A 17,728-nucleotide genomic window follows, 5' to 3' on the forward strand; every position below is an offset into this window, starting at 1 on the left:
TAGCTGTGATTTAAGTTTTTTTTGAGTTTATTAAATCAATTAAAAGATAACTTCTTTGTGTTTGACCACCAGATGAATGAATGAGTGATGACAAATAATATAAACAAAACACATTTACCTCCATGTTTGAAGGAATTCTTTGATGTGATGTGACGGCACCACCCCCACCCCGCCTTCACCTTCAGTGGCACACACTGACGCCTTCTGTACATGTTCTGCCTGAGAGGAACCTATTTCTCTCTCTACTCTACTCTGCACACACAGTTTCAACTGTCCTACTGAAGGTTGCCTGGCCACAACACACTCTCCCTTAATCTTTGATACCTGGCAAACCACTGTGCTGATCAGATTTGGTTCTAGCTTGCCGACCACTTTAATAGAGGTAATATGACTCGGGTAACTCCAGGCACTTCGTAATGCTTTTTATCGGCCATCACACTACGGACAAATATCCCCAAGGTTGTAAAAATGTTTTGGATCCTTGACTTTTCTCGCTCTAGCGGCCGAAGTCCCCGTGTCATGGGCTTCACTTACCTTTGACTGGTTAGTATTAAGGGGTCCAGTGTGCGAGGAAAACCTTCACCACACGATTGCACCACAACTAACGATCAGGGCTGTTGACACAAAGCAGGTCGGGTCCACGGATTTTTTGCTGTCAATGGAAATTTCTGACCGTTGCATCTGCAGCCTCAGCAGAACTCCAGGCCCATCAGACCGAACTCTGTCAGTTTTGGTGAGCCCGTGTCCAGTTTAGCCTCAGATTTCTTCTTTTCTTTTTGGTTGACAGGATAGGAACCTGCATGGTCCTCTACGGTTTTAGCCGGTCCGCCTCACCACAGTCATAAAGATAGACAGATGAACTTTATTGAATCCAAACTGGGAAATTCTGGAAGAGTGGTTATCTGAGTTACTCACTGTCAGCTCCAACCAGTCTGGCCACTCTCTTCTGATCTTTCTCATATCAACATGGCGTTTCCATCCACAAAACTGCTGCTCACTGCATGTTTTCTTTTGTTATGGCACCATTCTGAGTAAAATTCCGCAGACCATTGTGCATTAAAATCCCAGGAAATCATCAGTTTCAAAGATACTGTAAACCAGTTTGTCTGGTATCAACAATCGAGCTGCTTGAGAACACATTGTTTCCCCATGCTGACCTTTTTTTATATGATTTTTGTGTATTGTACTGCTGCCACATGATTGGCTGATTTGGCTGATAAATATATGAATAAGAAGGTTTACAGCTGTTCCTAGTAAAAATGTATTTCACAACTTATTTCAAAAGTTCTTCTTGCATGTTTCTCATCAAATTGTTTCACGTGACAGTCGGGACGGGGGAGACGGCAAGCTATGACCTTTTAGCACAGTGCCCCTGTCACATCTCCATCTAGACTCTATGTTTCCCAAGCAAACATGGGAGGCAGCAGCACAAAAGGTGGGGGGGGACAGGCGCAGTGCGAGCGAGCACAAACAGGACTCCCGGTGCCACCTGTGTTGCTTTGGCCTCAGAAGGTGGAGAAACTCAAGAGGATAAACCTAACAATTTGCTCTCACTGAGAAAAACCATGCAGAACGGAGATGAGGGCTCAGTGGAGGGGGATGGGTGGAGGGCGGGGTTTGTAGTGGGTGGAGGGGGCCGCTTGTTGTCCTGCCCAGCGAGGTCAACAGTTGTATAGTTTGCATGTAAATATTAGATCACTGCTGGGAACCAGAGGAGGCCAGGGGACACTATGGATGCCAATGGTGACAACATTGACTCAGCGGACAAGTGCCTTAGCTGAGCGGTCACTGTATGTCAGGGACGGACTGCTCTCCTTCAGCCAAATGTACTGGAAAATCAGCCTGACGGATGTCTGCTTCTGAAGTGAGATAATACAGGCGTTGTACTGTATGTATCTAATGCCCTACGTGTGCTATCACGTTGCAGAGGGTACTTTGGATTTGTTATTTCCAGATGGGAAAGAGTATGACTGAGGAGTGGACAGGCTGCCATAAGACAACTGTAGTGTTTCAGAGCCTTGGAAGACAACCTGTTAAATTGTGACCATCAGTACCTGCAGTGGCTGCTAAATTCATTTTTGAGATTTTACAGCCTGAAAATTCCCTATATGCCCTAAAATGTTCAGTGTCTATATTTCTGATATGACAGAAAAGACAATGAAAGACGATGTGGAAGTCTCAGAGAATGAAAGCAGAGGGCCGCTGGTGTTGTTGTTGTTTTTTTAGGTTATGGAAAAACTATCTTACCATCTCAAACTAAAAGCAATAGAAGTGTCTGAAGAAAAAGACTGATAATGGACTTGCGCTAACATACGTAAAAAGATAATTGTGACCACAGCTATTTGCCTTTGAATATCAAATACTTACATAACTCAAATGAACAACATCACCGGCAAAAAAGAATGGTTCCATGAATATAAAGTTGATTAATGTTTTTTTTGAGCTGTTACCGTCATGACGTTGTCCAGGGTGAAGCCAGAGTTCTCTGTGCCCAGTTCAGTGAGAAGTTTCTCCAGCAGCTCGGTGCGACTCTGAGCCAGGCGAGAGGGGAAGTTGGATTTGAGGGGCTGCACAAGCTCGGCGGGGACGACCTGCAGGGCCCGAACGTCCTTTAAAACGGCAATTTCCTAAAAGGGGGAACACGAGGGAGAGGTGACTGACTTAAAAAAAATCGCCAAACCTTATCTGTTTAAAGAATTTAATACCGAGTTTGATGCCCATGGGCAGATGAAAATAATCAATAAAACACAGAGCAAAACCTATTTTCTCCACCACAAACAGACCAACAATCAACACCCTGATCTACAATGTTAAGAATAATGGCGGATATATCGAAATTGGAATTTTTCTACTCCTACTGCAATATCGGTATCGGCCCTAGTCCAAAAAACTTCAGTATCATTCGGGCTCTACCACACAGTTACACACACACACACACACTCACACAACATATCATTTATACTTTAAAATACACAGATGCCTTCAGTCGTTGCTCTAATCGAGGTCTGAACAGGTTCCTAAAGGCCGAGCGATGATTTCAGAGGATCCAGACTCTCGGTAACAGCCGGCACGGTGGTGACCGAAATGTGACTCAATCAACCTTTAAACATGTTTACAGAGTCGGACATTTACTTCACTTACAATACATACTGTACGTCATCACCCACCCCACGCCGCCGCCCCCCCCCCCCCCCCCAAACACACACACACACACACACACACACACACACACACACAAAGTAAAGTGTACAAATGGTAAAAAAGGGCAAACAACATTGGGGCTTGTTTGGATTCTTGGGCACATCATGTAGAAGAATGTACAGTATAGCACAATGCAGGCAGTGAGGCCAATGTAATCCATTTTAAGTTAGGAAAAACACCATAGGCCAAAGAAAAAGTCAAGTTACTTTAAAAAAGAAATACATTCAATAACTTTCAAACACTTGTCAAACACATAAAAAAGCACACACTGTTTAATTAGTTATGCAATTAGTGCCAAAATGTAAACATGACGCAATTTGCTTTTGTATTTGCATGTAACGTCTCTGCAAACCAGTTCTGTGTGAATATGCATATAGCCGATGACAATCTCGTACATAACCGCTTCGCGTAAGTTTGCTCAAATTTGCAACACAGGGGTTGTCTAATTGTTTAAAGTAATTCGGTCAATTCTTTTCCAGTGTTTATCCTTTAACCCAAAAATCATCTTTTTCCTTTATTTGCACGTCTGTCAAGCTGGTGACTTTTAACCCATGTCAGTCTTGGGGCTTATGGGAAATGGTGTTCTTTATGGGTAGCTAAAATGCTGAAATACTGTAATAACAATGATATCTTCTTTTCTTTTTTTATTCTGAAACAGCAGTGAGCTGGTATTGAAGGCTGGTTTTGAAGGCTGGTTTTTGTGCATTAGTACTAGTACTAGTAGTAGTAGTAGTAGTAGTAGTAGTAGTAGTAGTAGTACTCTGTAAGGGTAATATTATTATTCTGAGGAAATCTTCTGATGTAGGTACATAAAGGAAACGTCAGACTTACCTTTTTATTATTTTAAATACTGTATTGTATGTGTTCATGTGTCGTTTACGATCACATTCTTTGTTTTATCGGTGCATTGCTGTCTTCTTCGTAAAATTTTCTATGTGTTTGGCTTTGCTGTGATGACATCTTGGTAATTCTTCCTCCCTTGTATAGGCCTGCCTCATGGTATAGGGAGGTTTCTCAAAGGTGTTTTTTTATTTGGTACAAGATGACAGGTGTCCCACCCTGGTATGAGTATAAATGTTATATGAAGAAACCACCAGCACTTCAAATTAGAGATGTAATAACCATAAAGAAATTAAGATTATCAGAGGCTTCTTCTGTATTATGTATTTTACATGCCATCAAGCCGAAGAAAGAAAGAAAGTGCGGATTTTTCAAGACTGTCAGACAACAGCTTTTACAGAGCTCTATAGTAGAGGAGATGGTGGATGGATGGAAACTTGGCAAGATGCAAATACTGGTGCCAAATAAACAAGTCAGCCCACGGTTTACAATACCTGTATGAAGGCAGTGACCGTGGCCCGAGGGCGGCCGGCCGAGTCTCCAGTCCTGGCAAGCAGGTTGGGCCAGGTCTGCTCGAAGCAGTGGATCGCCTCAGGGCGGCCCAAGCCCAGATCTGGGATCAGCTGGCTCAGCATTAGCCGCAGCAGCGTCAAGGAGGCCTGGAAAACCTGAGGAGGGAACCAATGGAAATTCTTAGGAAACCGCTAGCACCAGGGTGATGTCAATTAGCAGAGAGGCTGGACCTGCCAATGTTTAGTTTGAGTTGGTTCGAGTATGCAGACGGAGAGTGGCAGTCAGAAGTTGACAATGGAGTCCGGAGTTTTTTGTTTTTTTTGTACTTGCTTACTAGCCAACCAGACATACTGTACACACGTGACAGTGGAAACCAAAGGTTTCTTAGAAGTAAATTGAATAACTAGTGCATTATCATATCAAGGTCAAAACCAGGACGAAAGTATGCAGCAGCTTTCAGACATGAACCCCAGAAAATGTGCAGAAAATTGGGTCCAGCAACTTTCCGGAGTTTGCCGTTCACATATTAAGAACAGGAACATTTCTGGAACAGGTTTTTCCTGCTGTATTCTCACATGGGCCCCCGAAAAACGTATTAACGGGGCTAGCATGAAAAGTTCAGGAACAGCAGTTTATGATCCGCAGCGTGGACCACTGAGTTGCCAGAGAAGAGTGCTTTAAACGTGAAACTCGAACTGAAGCACTTTTGTTGAGCGGCAAATTAAAAACCGGTTAACATCTTAATGGAGCATTCTGTTTGTCAGTGTGGCTGAGAAAATAAATCACGAAAATTATTGCGGCAATAACCGTTTCATACAAGCCGTAGGCGATGTCCAGGGGGGTTACAAGGACATCCTTGTCGAAATTGTTTGTTTAAGGAAGCCGGCTCCGCAAGGGAACTGGGGCTGCATGTGGCACAGGGGAAACACTGTGAAGTGTTTGCATGTGCGATTGTGTGCTCATGTTTTAACAACATGAACGTCAGTTCTGTTTGTGAGGGGAGCCCTGAGAACATGATTTATGGAAAACTTTGACAGTAGCAAACTAAACATATCCACAACTCTTTTAAATGGGGCTGCTTCTTTTTTCTGTTCAATTAACCGGAGCATTCTCAGCTTTTGCCACAAGACAATTTTCTTTGGCTCACCGATGATACTTTATCCTGGAGGGCCTTCTTAACCAGGAAGACTGCAGCTCTTAACATGTTTCTCAGCTCCTCCTTGGGGGCGGTGGGAGATGCCTCCAGAAGCCTCTTGTGCACAGCCAGCAGAGCATCCTCTCTGTGGGACCAGGATTTGGAATATGCCCCAGCCACCTGGAACAAAGTAAGAACGCAATGCAGTAAAATATATAACACATATCTTTATCTGCATATAAGCAGAGTCATGTACCGCTTATTTGCAGATTCATAGGTCATATACTACAAGCCCATGTATCTGCTGATACTAAGGATCAATATTTTCAATATAATCAGCAAAACAAATGACCATGTGCAGTTTGAAAATGCTGCTCATAGGGGCAAACTCTCTATTATCATCCGACTCTGTAGGTCCCCTCAGCTCTACTGAACATTTTATCCTTTGATTGTTTATCCTTTGCTCTCAGCAAAGAACCTCAGATAAAACCAAAAGAAGGCTACACATTAAATAACACAGTGCACAGCAAATGGGTATTTTTACAAAGAGACAGAAAAGTATTATATCTTGAAGGAAAACCTTAGTTAGCGTAGCTAGCCAAGGTTTATTCCCCACTTTCTTTTTCTTACCAGGCTTTCTCCATAAACATCTACGGCAAGGCCAGCCTCTCTCTGGGCTCTCTCTGTGAGGGGCTCAGGCTCTCCGCTCATCTCGGGGCCTGGTGGACTCCTGTGAGCTTCGGCGGGTTGCTGCTCTGCAGGGCTCCGGGTGGCCTCCATTGGCTGGTCTCTCTTCTGAAGGGCTGGCAGAGGCCTCTCATCATAAGGCATACTGGTAAACTGTCATAAGGAGACAACACCAGTGGCCATTTTGAAATGTTTCCATTTCTTTTCTTTCCTAGGGTTACTTGGAGAGGATCTGTGTCTGAACCCTGCAACCTCACTACTGGGGTCCCTCAGGGCTCTGTTCTGGGCCCCATATTATTTAAAAATTCTAAAAGGAGCACTTCAAGCTGTTTTTACCTATTTGATAAATGTTTTTGTACTCGCTGTGGACAAAAGCATCTGCTTAATGTATTAAAAAATGTAATGTAATGTTTATTGGCAGGTACTGCGCTTCTATTTCTCAGCGCACACACAACAACAAAACTTTTTGGAGACACGTCAGTTCAAGGCCTCAGAGAAACCTGATGTGCACTTTCAAGCGTGTTAAGTATGTCCACCCTCTTGAAAAACGTATCACCTTTATCCCTGTTCTTTTCACCGACTCTCACTAGCATGTGATCAGTGAATAGGCCGATCATGCAATGGTGAATCCCCCTCAGCGCAAAGCCCAGCTCCATCCAGCCAGCACTGTCTCTTTTGCCCCCTTGGCCAACTGGCACCCTCCCTGTTGCCTCGTAGAGGGGTCTCAAAGCCCTGCCTTGAAGCCTGGTTGGCAGCCGCTGGAGTCAGCCAACTGTTGCACGGTTTTAATTAAATAGTGAAACCTAAACCTGGAGTAGGGCCGGTCTCAGTAGGTGGTGAGTTAAGCATAAAAGCCCCCCCACTGGTGTGGTCACCGTCTCCCTGTGTGCTCTGCGTTCCAACTCTACACTGGCTTTAGGCTGGACATGTGTTCCCAAAGTGCTACAGTGGGTTAGATTATGATCCTCTATACAATATGTTCAATCAAGCACAACAAGCTACAGGAAACAACTGTCAACAAGTAGATCCTTCACTCGGAAAAGAATGGGTCTGTCATCGCTGAGTGAGTATTGGACACGTGTCTTCTGGTGTCGGACACGTTTCATGCAGCGCAAAGATGTGGTGATGTGTTGCATCGTCAACACACTGGATGAAGTTACACTTACATCTAACTTGGGTACAGCAGCAGGGGTGCAGGGGGTGTCAGGTTGGCTGCTTAGTTTGGGCATGACCGTTTTTGTGGCAGACTGTTGATCCTGAGGCGTGTTTGTTTTTTTGTCCTTCCTGAATGTGTCTGTGGACTCAAGGGGCTTGGCGGGGACTAAGCGGTGACCGGGAGAAGGCAGAGCGGGGGGAGGATCCTGGAGTGGGGATGAATGTGTTGACCCCATGATCTGGTGACACAGTGGAAAAGACAGAAAACATCATTATTAGATCAGTATTTAAGTGTATAGCATCAAAATGCAATCCAACAGATTCTTCCCACATATGACCATATTTCTTTAACGGACCATTGTCATGTCCAGCAGGTTGTGGACCTCCAGCTGCTGGTAGACGCTCCTCCTGTACTCTTCCATCAGCTCCTTCTTCTTCTTGGCAAGGTCATAGTCTTCCTTTTCTATGGCACATCGCTTCTCCACGTCATATCGAGCCAAACGCTCCCCTACCTGGAACAGGAAGTAGAGGTAAAGGCAGCCCTGAGGTGACCCTATGAGCTGACACTGCATGTTTGGACGGGTAAAACTTGGAGCGGAACTGAATTTATGTCAATTTGCACCTTCCCTGACTAAAACCATTGGATGTACACTGTTTTTTTGCAGCGGGGCTGCTGACATCTGAAGGGGTTATTTTCCACCACCTGTAATTATCTTGGAGCACAGCTCCTGCTTGTAGATCAACTGCATTCAGGACCATAAATCATCTTTGTCACAATTGTAAAAAAAAAACATACAGTATGAACACTGTTCATTAGGCTGTTTGGTCCTGCCCTTAACTACAGTTTAATGTGATCTGGTCTTTTTCTTAACATGTTTCGTTAAAAATTGACTCCAGTTATTTCATATTTTATCCTTTTTTTAGGCATTATGGTAAGAATAACATCGCAGATAGCAAATACATTTCTGAGATGAGTGAATGTGCTGATATTGCTGAAACAAAGTTTCAGCAATATCAGCTAACAGTTCATACTGTATGGGGCAAGAGGCATAGGCAGTGAAACAGTTAGAAAAGCTGTAAACAAACCCTTAGGTTAGTCAATCTTTTCTAGAGAGAAACCAGAGGTATAAATCTATCACCCAGACTTGTGTAAAGATATCAAAAGTCATCACATATTACAGGCTGTCACCCTTGTCATATTTTGACCTACCATACTGTGTATAGTGTACCGTCTTGCTATGCAATGAGAAATTAGCACCAACATTTCAGATGCGCTCACTTTCATATTTTTTTTAACTTCAAAATAAAGATGCCAGGATAATTAGTCAGTTTACAACCTGATCGTCTGGATACTTTTTCAGCTTTGGCTTGTCACTGTGTTCCCCAATCTCAGCCATGACTTTGGTGATCACAATCTTATCTTAAGCAATGCAACAATGGCCAAAACTAAAAAACAAAGTTGAACAAAGTTGAAATAAACCAGACTTAACATGGAGCTGGATTTTTGGCAATTTGGGCTTTTCTGCCGCACACAATTATATATCCCTGGAGAGAAATAACAGTGAGTGTGCCACAAGGTGAATCACTGAGCAGGGTGGAAATTTGACAACAACTTCCAGTAAGTCAAACTTGTAATTTTTTGTGAGGAAATTCCATTTAGCTGAATTGAGTTGCTAACCAAGTGCCAAGCGACACAGGCTCATTACAACGCCTTGTGATTCTGCTTCTTTTGGACAAAATGGTTGGTGCAATGTACACCGCAGCTGGATTTCCAGCATGGACCTCTTTATGAATCTGAATGCTTCCTTCATGCTCAGAAAAATAGGAATGTGTATGGTGGAAGAACTACAGCCGGCCAATACCTGGCCGTCTGTCCCGTCTCTCTCTGTTGTGTGTTTACAGGAATCATGTATCACCACAAACCCCTCCCCTGACATCCTGAGGCGCCGATGACAAGGGATTTTCAGGATGACCACCTTGACAACTGCTTTGTCCACAAGGCTCCCATGCCATGCTAACAGGGTGCCGGTGTGTGTTTGTGTGTGTTTGTGTGTGTGTGTGAGTGAGTGTGTGTGTGTGTGTGTGTGTGTGTGTGTGTGTGTGTGTGTGTGTGTGTGTGTGTGTGTGTGTGTGTGTGTGTGTGTGTGTGTGTGTGTGTGTGTGTGTGTGTGTGTGTGTGTGTGTGTGTGTGTGTGTGTGTGTGTGTGTGTGTGTGTGTGTGTGTGTGTGTTATCTGGTTACAGAAAGGCCCGTGGTTGGGCGTGGGAGAGACACTACCCGAGGACCATCAGCTGTCGGGCTTATTAAGAATTCATGGTCACCGTGGTAACACTGTATACAAAGAGGGTCAGTGACGGGAATGTGGACAATGTTTAACAACTACTGTTACAAACAGTGGCTTTAGAAATGGAAAAAAAAGGATACAAGCTGAACAAATTGAGATTCGCATAACAGGAAATAATTACCGGCAGCAGGGGCAGGATGACGATATCAGGACCTGAATTATTTCCTTACCACAATTAAACATTTCTCACAGCTTTTATAGCGATTGTTGAATGTGCATGCGGATAAAAATCTAATTTAAAACTGCCGTTTCTCCAATTTTAAAATACATTTCTCTAAATTAAATGTATTGTAAAAGTAGAAAAAAAAAAAGACTAACGATGACTGACTAAGGGGTCCATGACTGTTGGCAACAGTGATAGGACAATCAAAAAAAAAAAAAACCTGAAGTCCCAGCATATGTAGAAAAACCTACATATACATTGCTTTTAATGCTTCTTTTTTTTAATCATGATTTTTATGCATTTAAATGTAAATTCTTTGTTTACAGTCATGGCAATATGAGTCCAGAGTCCGGAACGAGGTTGAATGGCGGGAATATCCTAGTATTATCCTGCGATTTCTTACTTATTACCTCGCCTTTTTCCAAGAAAAGTACCTCAAATAATTAAACATAATAGTGTGTGTGTGTGTGTGTATGTGTGTGTGTTTGTGTGTGTGTGTATTTTGTGTTTTAAGCTGCTCTCTCTGTCCACCCATTTGTTCACCCAAAACAGGCGAACAGCTAACATGGCTCTGTCAAATGTTCAAAAATCCACGTAACAAACCTCTTTGATATGACAGGCAGTATATTTGTTTGGTGTAATTCATTCAAAAACATAAATCTAAAGTACTTTAGTGATTCACAAAGACGTGAAAAATGCCCTCAAGGGAGGACACATCCTTGTGTTTGTGGGTTATTTTTGCTCAGCCATGTGAGCAAATATTGGGTGTCGGCGTCGTCTGGCCGCAACAATACCTTTTGCAGGTCAGCGATGGCTTGCTTCAGATTCTTGGCCTGCTCGTATTTCTCCTGCTGGACCATGTCCTGCTTCTGTTGGTCCATGAGGCGGATGATGTGAGCGACCTCGGGGTCCTGGTACATTTCGAAGGCGAGGTCATCGAAGGGGGAGAAGGACTCACATGATCTGGGTGCAAGACGGGACACGATGATAGCAAACATTAAATCAGCTGGAATATTACAGCGTTTCCGTCTACACAAGGACACTGTTCTGTCAGAGTTTATTACACTTGTGAAACATGTTGAATATAGAAACGGAGGAGCTGACTTAGTGTCAAAATTCATTGGAGACAATTAGAGCTGCAACAGTTAATTGATTAATCACTTAGTCATCGATTACTTAATGAATCGCCAATTATTTTGATAATCAAATGATGGGTACAAGTAGTTTTTATGGAGAAAAAGGTCAAATATTCTATGATTTCAGGCTTTTAAATGTGAATATTTTCTGGTTTCTTGGCTCCTCTATGATAAAGAGATAAATACCTTCGGTGTGTGAAAAATAAACCATCATCGTGGGGTTTGGGGAAAAACGATCAACATTTTTCACCATTTAATGACATGTTATGGACCAAACAACTAATTCATTAAACGAGAAAATAATCGAAAGATTAATCGATTATGAAAAATAACCATTAGTTGCAGCCCTAGAGACAATGCCAGCCTCAAACAAATCTTTCATTATGTTGTGCAATTCCTGATCAAAGGAGAAAAACATGGACGGACGCCCCCCGGGGGAGGGAGACCCCGAGGTGAAATGTCCCATGGGGGGGTTGATATATTAAAGAAAAAAACATTTATTTCGAAATGTGTTTTCCTCTTTGCACCGGCCACGCCACCTGCATTGTCTTCAAATGCGAATGACCTTGGATGCCTCGGTTGGCTTCCAGACTAAATGGCCTTGTTGAACAATGTTATTGTCACAAGACAAAGAAACCAGGGTTCAACGGCCTGGCCTCACCCCATGAAGGTTGTGTCCAAGGCGGCTTCCAGCTGAGTGCTATTGAGGTAGTGTTCGATCAGCTGCTCTCGGCTTGGCTGGGGGTAAACAGATGGACAAATTACTCACACACGTGCACATACACTCTTGCATCACCGCGCTCAGACGGACCTGTCCGCTGCTATCTAATCTCAATCGTTTTAGGTTACCCTCAACTCTGGCTGTCACCTTCGTCCTAAACCAACCATGACACAGTCCTGGTCCTTTTGGCTGATCCTCCAAAAGTGAGGTGAGTCATCCAAAATGACTTTATAAGGGCAGGAAGGCAAGTACACCCACTCACTCAAACTCTACTAACACTTAATAAGTAGGGACGAGAGCAATACTGTATGCTTATCTTATCATACAGGATGTAGTTATCATATATATATATATATATATATATATATATATATATATATATAGAGAGAGAGAGAGAGAGAGAGAGAGAGAACGAGAGAAATGGCAAAAATCTGGTTTATACAAACCCCCCAAAAATGTCTGACTGAAGGGAGGGGGTGGGGTTCAGGTTGGTTCGTGCGAGATGATTACTGTACATGTTGATTACACTGCTTTTCTACTGTTTTACATTAGTCTAGAAATAGTCAACTAGTATTAACTTGGTCGTGATTGGCCACTGAGTTCATTCCTGTACCACGCACTCCAACTGAAGGGCACACGCAGAGTGGGCCGCCACAGAGACCGACGGGGACGCGGTCATGCGTTGCGTCACCTCCCGCAGGTCTTTCGCACACAGAATATTTACATTTGTATCATTAACTGTTCTTCCGTCTTTACTTTTCAAATAGTCTACATTCCAAACCTATTTTTTTTTTCTTTAATTCAGATCTACAAGGATCTCAATCGTGGTCCCACTCCAGAATCAAACTGATGGAAATTCGCCATAGCGAAGGAGAACTTAAATGCCAGCAAATATGTTTTATATGTGTGAATAGTGTCACTCTTGCAGACACGTTTCTATGAAGGAAACATAAAAAGATGGGATTGATAGCTCCCTCGTTCATAGGCTTAAGATCATCCTGTCGATGAAATAATTAATTAATCACTTCTTAAATGACAGACGGAGAGTGAGCGTGAGACAAAAAACGGAGAGATTTAATTGGTTTAAACTATTTCGACAGTAAGGTTCGGGCCTTTCTCCTGGAAGAAGTTTTTGAAATGCGACAGGCAAAAAAGCACTGGCGTAAATAATAAAATCAGTTATGGCTGAATTCCATTTGGCTGATGTGTTTTTCTGTTTCACCACCGCCACTGTCCAGAAGTACACGGACACTTGAACAGAACTGAGCCCTTGTGTATGTTATTATTGGCACTTGTGCTTTTTTCCCAACTACGTCAAGTCAAACCATCTGCTGTGACAAAAGCTTATTACGATGCCATGTTAGAGCAGTAACACGTTAACACGTGGAGTTTTGACCCCCACAGATCTGATTTACAGTTTGATGGAGGGTTTATGGAGGCCTTGAAGATGGCTGTGGCATCTTTGTGACGGCTAAAAAGTTTCCTGCTTTGCTGCTTTGATGCGGGAGGAGTCTAACAGGCAGATATCTAAAAACCTGGACAAATTCAACCAAAAGTATCTGATGGCCAGAAAGACCCCTAGAGGTAAGTGGATATGGACATGGAACATTTTCTCTCCTTTTTTTCATAATTTGGGTAAAGTAACCAATTGAGGAAGAAACTTATTAAGTGCTATCCCTTTTCTCTGTATCCACACAACAGTGTCCCTCCCCTGGATGAACACAACTTCCATCCCTGGAGCAGATATAAGAGGTCTAGCCAAACGTCCAAGCAAGATCACTGGTGGTGGTGGTGCTCAGACTCGGATTAGTGGGGCAACAATGCACAGCTTGTTCAAAGGAATCTGTGCAAGTGTGTGTCCCTGTCTTCCCGTATCTCTGTTTGTGCGTGCGTGTGTGTGTGTGTGTGTGTGTGTGTGTACGTGTGTGTGTGTGTGTGTGTGTGTGTGTGTGTGTGTGTGTGTGTGTGTTTGTGTTTTAAGGTGCTCTCTCTCTCCTCCAGGAGCTGTCCATCTGCAGGACTATCTGATTACGCTGGCTAACTAAAGGCCTCCTGTGTGATTACATACTGCTCTCCCTTTGTGTCTCATTACTACATTCCTGACACATATACACAAACACACCTACTCTCTCTGTGTCACACACACACACACACACACACACACACACACACACACACACACACACACACACACACACACACACACACACACACACACACACACACACACACACACACACACACACACACACACACACACACACACACACACACACCATTCAGGTAAACATGTGTTCATATACAGTATGGATGTTGATACCTCTATTGTATCTGTGTCTCCAAAGACATCTAAACAATGAGGCCTTATCAGATACCTCCTCTCAGTCGTAATCTTCACTGGATGAACAACTCCCTTACAAATTTTTAAGTTTCACATTATTTGCAGCTATTCTAATGAATTCACATTAAACTGATAAGAAATTTAGGTAAGAATTTTTATGATTTGATGATAACCAGCAGTATTGATATTTGTATTGAAACCAAAAATACACAGAGCGAATCATTTTAGAGCAGAAAAAAAACAGATGCCAAAGTTTTTATAAAGAATAACAGAATGATAGAGAATATGTGAAAAAACTGTGAGAGTGACTCTGGTGTCAGTAAAAGAATGATAAATCCTCAGTGGAGCAGTCTCTGACCTATGACAGAGAAATGTTTTGCAATAATAGCGATGCAACAGCGCCACCTACTGACACTGTGCAGATGTGCATTCAGTGGTGGGTGACAGGTGAAGAAGAGGAGAGTGTTTGCTCACTTACAGTTGTGTTAAAAGCATTGCCATCCCAAGAATCTCCCAGGACATTAATGGCAACCAAAGCAACCTGAAATAATAAACAGATGTCGGTGAGGTGGCTGAACGGTAAACAAAATCAAAAGTCGATGCGTGTGAAGAATGGGTTAGTACTGGGCGGTTCGCCACGGAGCGATTTCACTAAGAATGGATCTACATTTTTCTTATTTAAAAAAAAAAAATCCTGACATTGAAGTTGTATGTAAGTCTGAAAACCGTCAATGAATTGATCCAAGTAACACGTGTTTTCTAAGTGGTCAGAGCCTGAAGTTACTATTATCGCAATAGACCTGCTATGAAAACCCTTTCCTGAAACACACTGTTGCAATGTTCACTCACTACAGCGATCATGGATACTGTAGTTTAATTTGAGTAATTTCAACAAAACTGTCCTGTTACAGACTAAAGAACCAAACGTGCATTGATCTGCAGTTGAAAATAGTCCCCGACAAAGGCACTTTTTCACTCAAGTTCGCGTAATCAATTCTTAAAACCAACACTCAGTACCCATTTAATATATTGTTGGTTTTGGTCTTTCATGGAATTTGATTACAGTGAAAAAAAATATTGATTATGATCCTGCAATTACAAATTTTTTATTCTTTTGATTTAAAGTTTAGTCTCTAAAAAACAACTAACACAGTAAAACAAAGAGCAACGGTATTCAGTTTACAAGGAATATAAAATGGAGAAAAGGGGAAATGCTGTATAAAGCTGCACCGATAATCTATGGAATTAGTATTTGACTTATAATGTTAGCACTATTGGAAATGCGATTGAAACTTATGAAGTTGAAGGTAAATTTGGCTAAATGTTGTAAGGAAACTAATTCTAAGGAGCGTCTGATAAAGCGCCCATTAAATACACGACGCTGCAAAGAAAGCGACACAGTTTGACATGTGAAGACATTACATTACACTACCAACAGAACACAAACTGTCAGCGGGTATTTTATAAAATATCTCATAGCACCACAGCATATCTAACTAGAAATGGAGGAATCTTTCTGATTCTATCTATTATTACAACCAAATAAGTTCTGGCAGGCAACGCCAAAACACATGAAATACTTTATACGACCCACAATCAGAACAGAAAAACGTCACTGAAGTTCAGCCTTTAGTTGTAGGGGGTGAACTGGTGCTGTAGGTGCATTGGTTGACAGAGTACCTGATTGTGGTGGTTGTAACCGTTGACATGGTTTGTATGAAAGGTTATTCTCAGGTACGTTCCGACGGCGTCTACGTGGACCGACTTCAGCTCGCGAGCTTTGAAGCCTGTCTTCTCGTTGTCTGACAGAGACACGTACCTGTGGTGAGAGTGCAGTGTTGCTTTCAGTTCATATACAACGAAAAAGCATTGCTACATTTTCATGCATGTTAAGTCTTCAGCAGCAGGTGGACCGCAGACCACACAGGTCATTTAATTAGTTGAACTAAAATGTTTGTTTATGCTTTAACATCCCAATCCCCCTAAACCATCTAGTAGTAACTTGGCATTTTTTAGTTAAAAACTGAGCTGGGCCCGGTCTGCAGTCCGTACCCGAGTCTACGAAGCTGCCCTGGGAACCCGGCAGTGCTGGCTTCAGGCAGGGTGTCTCCAATGTGGAACTCCACCTTGGCTGGGATCAGGTACTGGTGGGCGAGCAGCTGCAGCTTCCTCACCCTACTTCTCTCCACCAGCTGGAGGGTGACGTGTTGAGGGTACGAGCACAGCCTGCAGAACGTTTGATTCGCACAACGTGGAGGTTTTTGAATGGGCAAAGGGACACTTTATTATTATTACTATTACCATTTACTTTTGAAAGTAAAGCACTGTGTTTGTGTACCTGCTGGATCTCCAGCCATTGGCTGCGGGTGCATGGACCATCAGCTCCTTGGCAGTGAAGTTGTCCTCGTGACTTGAAGAGTTGACCACAACGAAACCTATCTTCCTGGGCATCCCTCTAATAGACACTGATGGAACACAAACAAACAGAGACACTGGATGTTTATATATATACACTATTTTTTATTTCACTTAATAAAACTTCAGGGAACTATTTTATTTGTTTGTTCATTTGTTCAACTTCATAATCATGCTGCTGATAGTTCCCTGCACTTTTTGTGTTGAGGTCAGGTTGAAAGGTTCTGTGAAATGAACATGTGCTTTAAGGCATTTCAAAAAGGTTTTGTGTTAAGAGTGTGTGTCTACTGCAGCCAAAAGTCAGTTTCAAATATCGGTTATCTGCCTCTTGGATTAGTAATGATCTGTATCAGAAGCGGTCCACCCCTACAAACAATACATTTTATTATTTTTAGATCTGATATGTAATATCTGAACAGGCAAAGAAAGTCAATCAGCCACAAGGATGGATGCTGAGATGCCATTCTACTATTTTTCCGGTGCAAAGAAAGTCCTCGTTTTAACGAATGTCTGCAGATTGAGCCGTCTTGTAGAAACAGATGCGTGTGTTTCTCATAGTGAAGTCATGAAAAAATCTGTATCAGTAACCAAAACTCAGGCACTGTGGCAAAACCACGTCCCTGGACCCATCTACACCACTTACAAGTAAAGGCAATATGGAATATTTAGCAACACAGTAGACACCAAAAATAGCTAGCGACTCGTTTTTAAAGGAAAATAACACAGGAGCTTTTCCTCCACCCATTCATTCGATTAAAAAAAACAACGACATGAACATTTTTCAACAAACTTCAGTTCGCCAGCAGTGCACGTGAGTCGTCATGTGTGTCTAACTGGGTGTTTGCCGAATGGCAGGCACATCGAACAGAAAGTATTGAACCGGCCAGTTGACTTTCTTCTTCAGGTGACACACGAGCCCCTTTGATGGAGCAGAGATTTATTTGTTTTTCCCTCCTTGCTGAAATGAGCATGTTGGGCGTGGGGCATTAGCTAACTGTTTAACTGCTCTATCTGCCGAACGCAGCTCGTCCTACAGTCGCCGCGCTCCGAAATCACCCTGAGGCGACATAAAACCAA

General features: G+C 42.7%; 1 protein-coding gene across 5 annotated transcripts in view; it reads right to left on the reverse strand.

The window, feature by feature from the left end:
- The window catches only part of cep104 (centrosomal protein 104), a 30,865-nt gene that overhangs the window by 12,730 nt on the left and 407 nt on the right, over nt 1–17,728 (reverse strand). For all 5 annotated transcript variants that reach the window (XR_004795262.2, XR_004795263.2, XM_035644981.2 and 2 more), the window contains exons 2-13: nt 16,575–16,701; nt 16,289–16,462; nt 15,917–16,055; nt 14,715–14,777; nt 11,836–11,912; nt 10,833–11,001; nt 7,888–8,043; nt 7,543–7,770; nt 6,320–6,529; nt 5,702–5,869; nt 4,536–4,709; nt 2,451–2,627 (exon numbers count right to left, since the gene is read on the reverse strand). Coding sequence is in view for 3 of the 5 variants with exons in the window: in XM_035644981.2 (XP_035500874.2) it covers nt 2,451–2,627; nt 4,536–4,709; nt 5,702–5,869; nt 6,320–6,529; nt 7,543–7,770; nt 7,888–8,043; nt 10,833–11,001; nt 11,836–11,912; nt 14,715–14,777; nt 15,917–16,055; nt 16,289–16,462; nt 16,575–16,687 (1,848 nt within the window). In the remaining 2 variants the exon portion in view is untranslated. The remainder of the gene's footprint in view (nt 1–2,450; nt 2,628–4,535; nt 4,710–5,701; nt 5,870–6,319; nt 6,530–7,542; nt 7,771–7,887; nt 8,044–10,832; nt 11,002–11,835; nt 11,913–14,714; nt 14,778–15,916; nt 16,056–16,288; nt 16,463–16,574; nt 16,702–17,728) is intronic.

Source organism: Scophthalmus maximus, chromosome 3, assembly GCF_022379125.1.
Source record: "Scophthalmus maximus strain ysfricsl-2021 chromosome 3, ASM2237912v1, whole genome shotgun sequence".
In the NCBI taxonomy this organism is placed as follows: Eukaryota; Metazoa; Chordata; class Actinopteri; order Pleuronectiformes; family Scophthalmidae; genus Scophthalmus; species Scophthalmus maximus.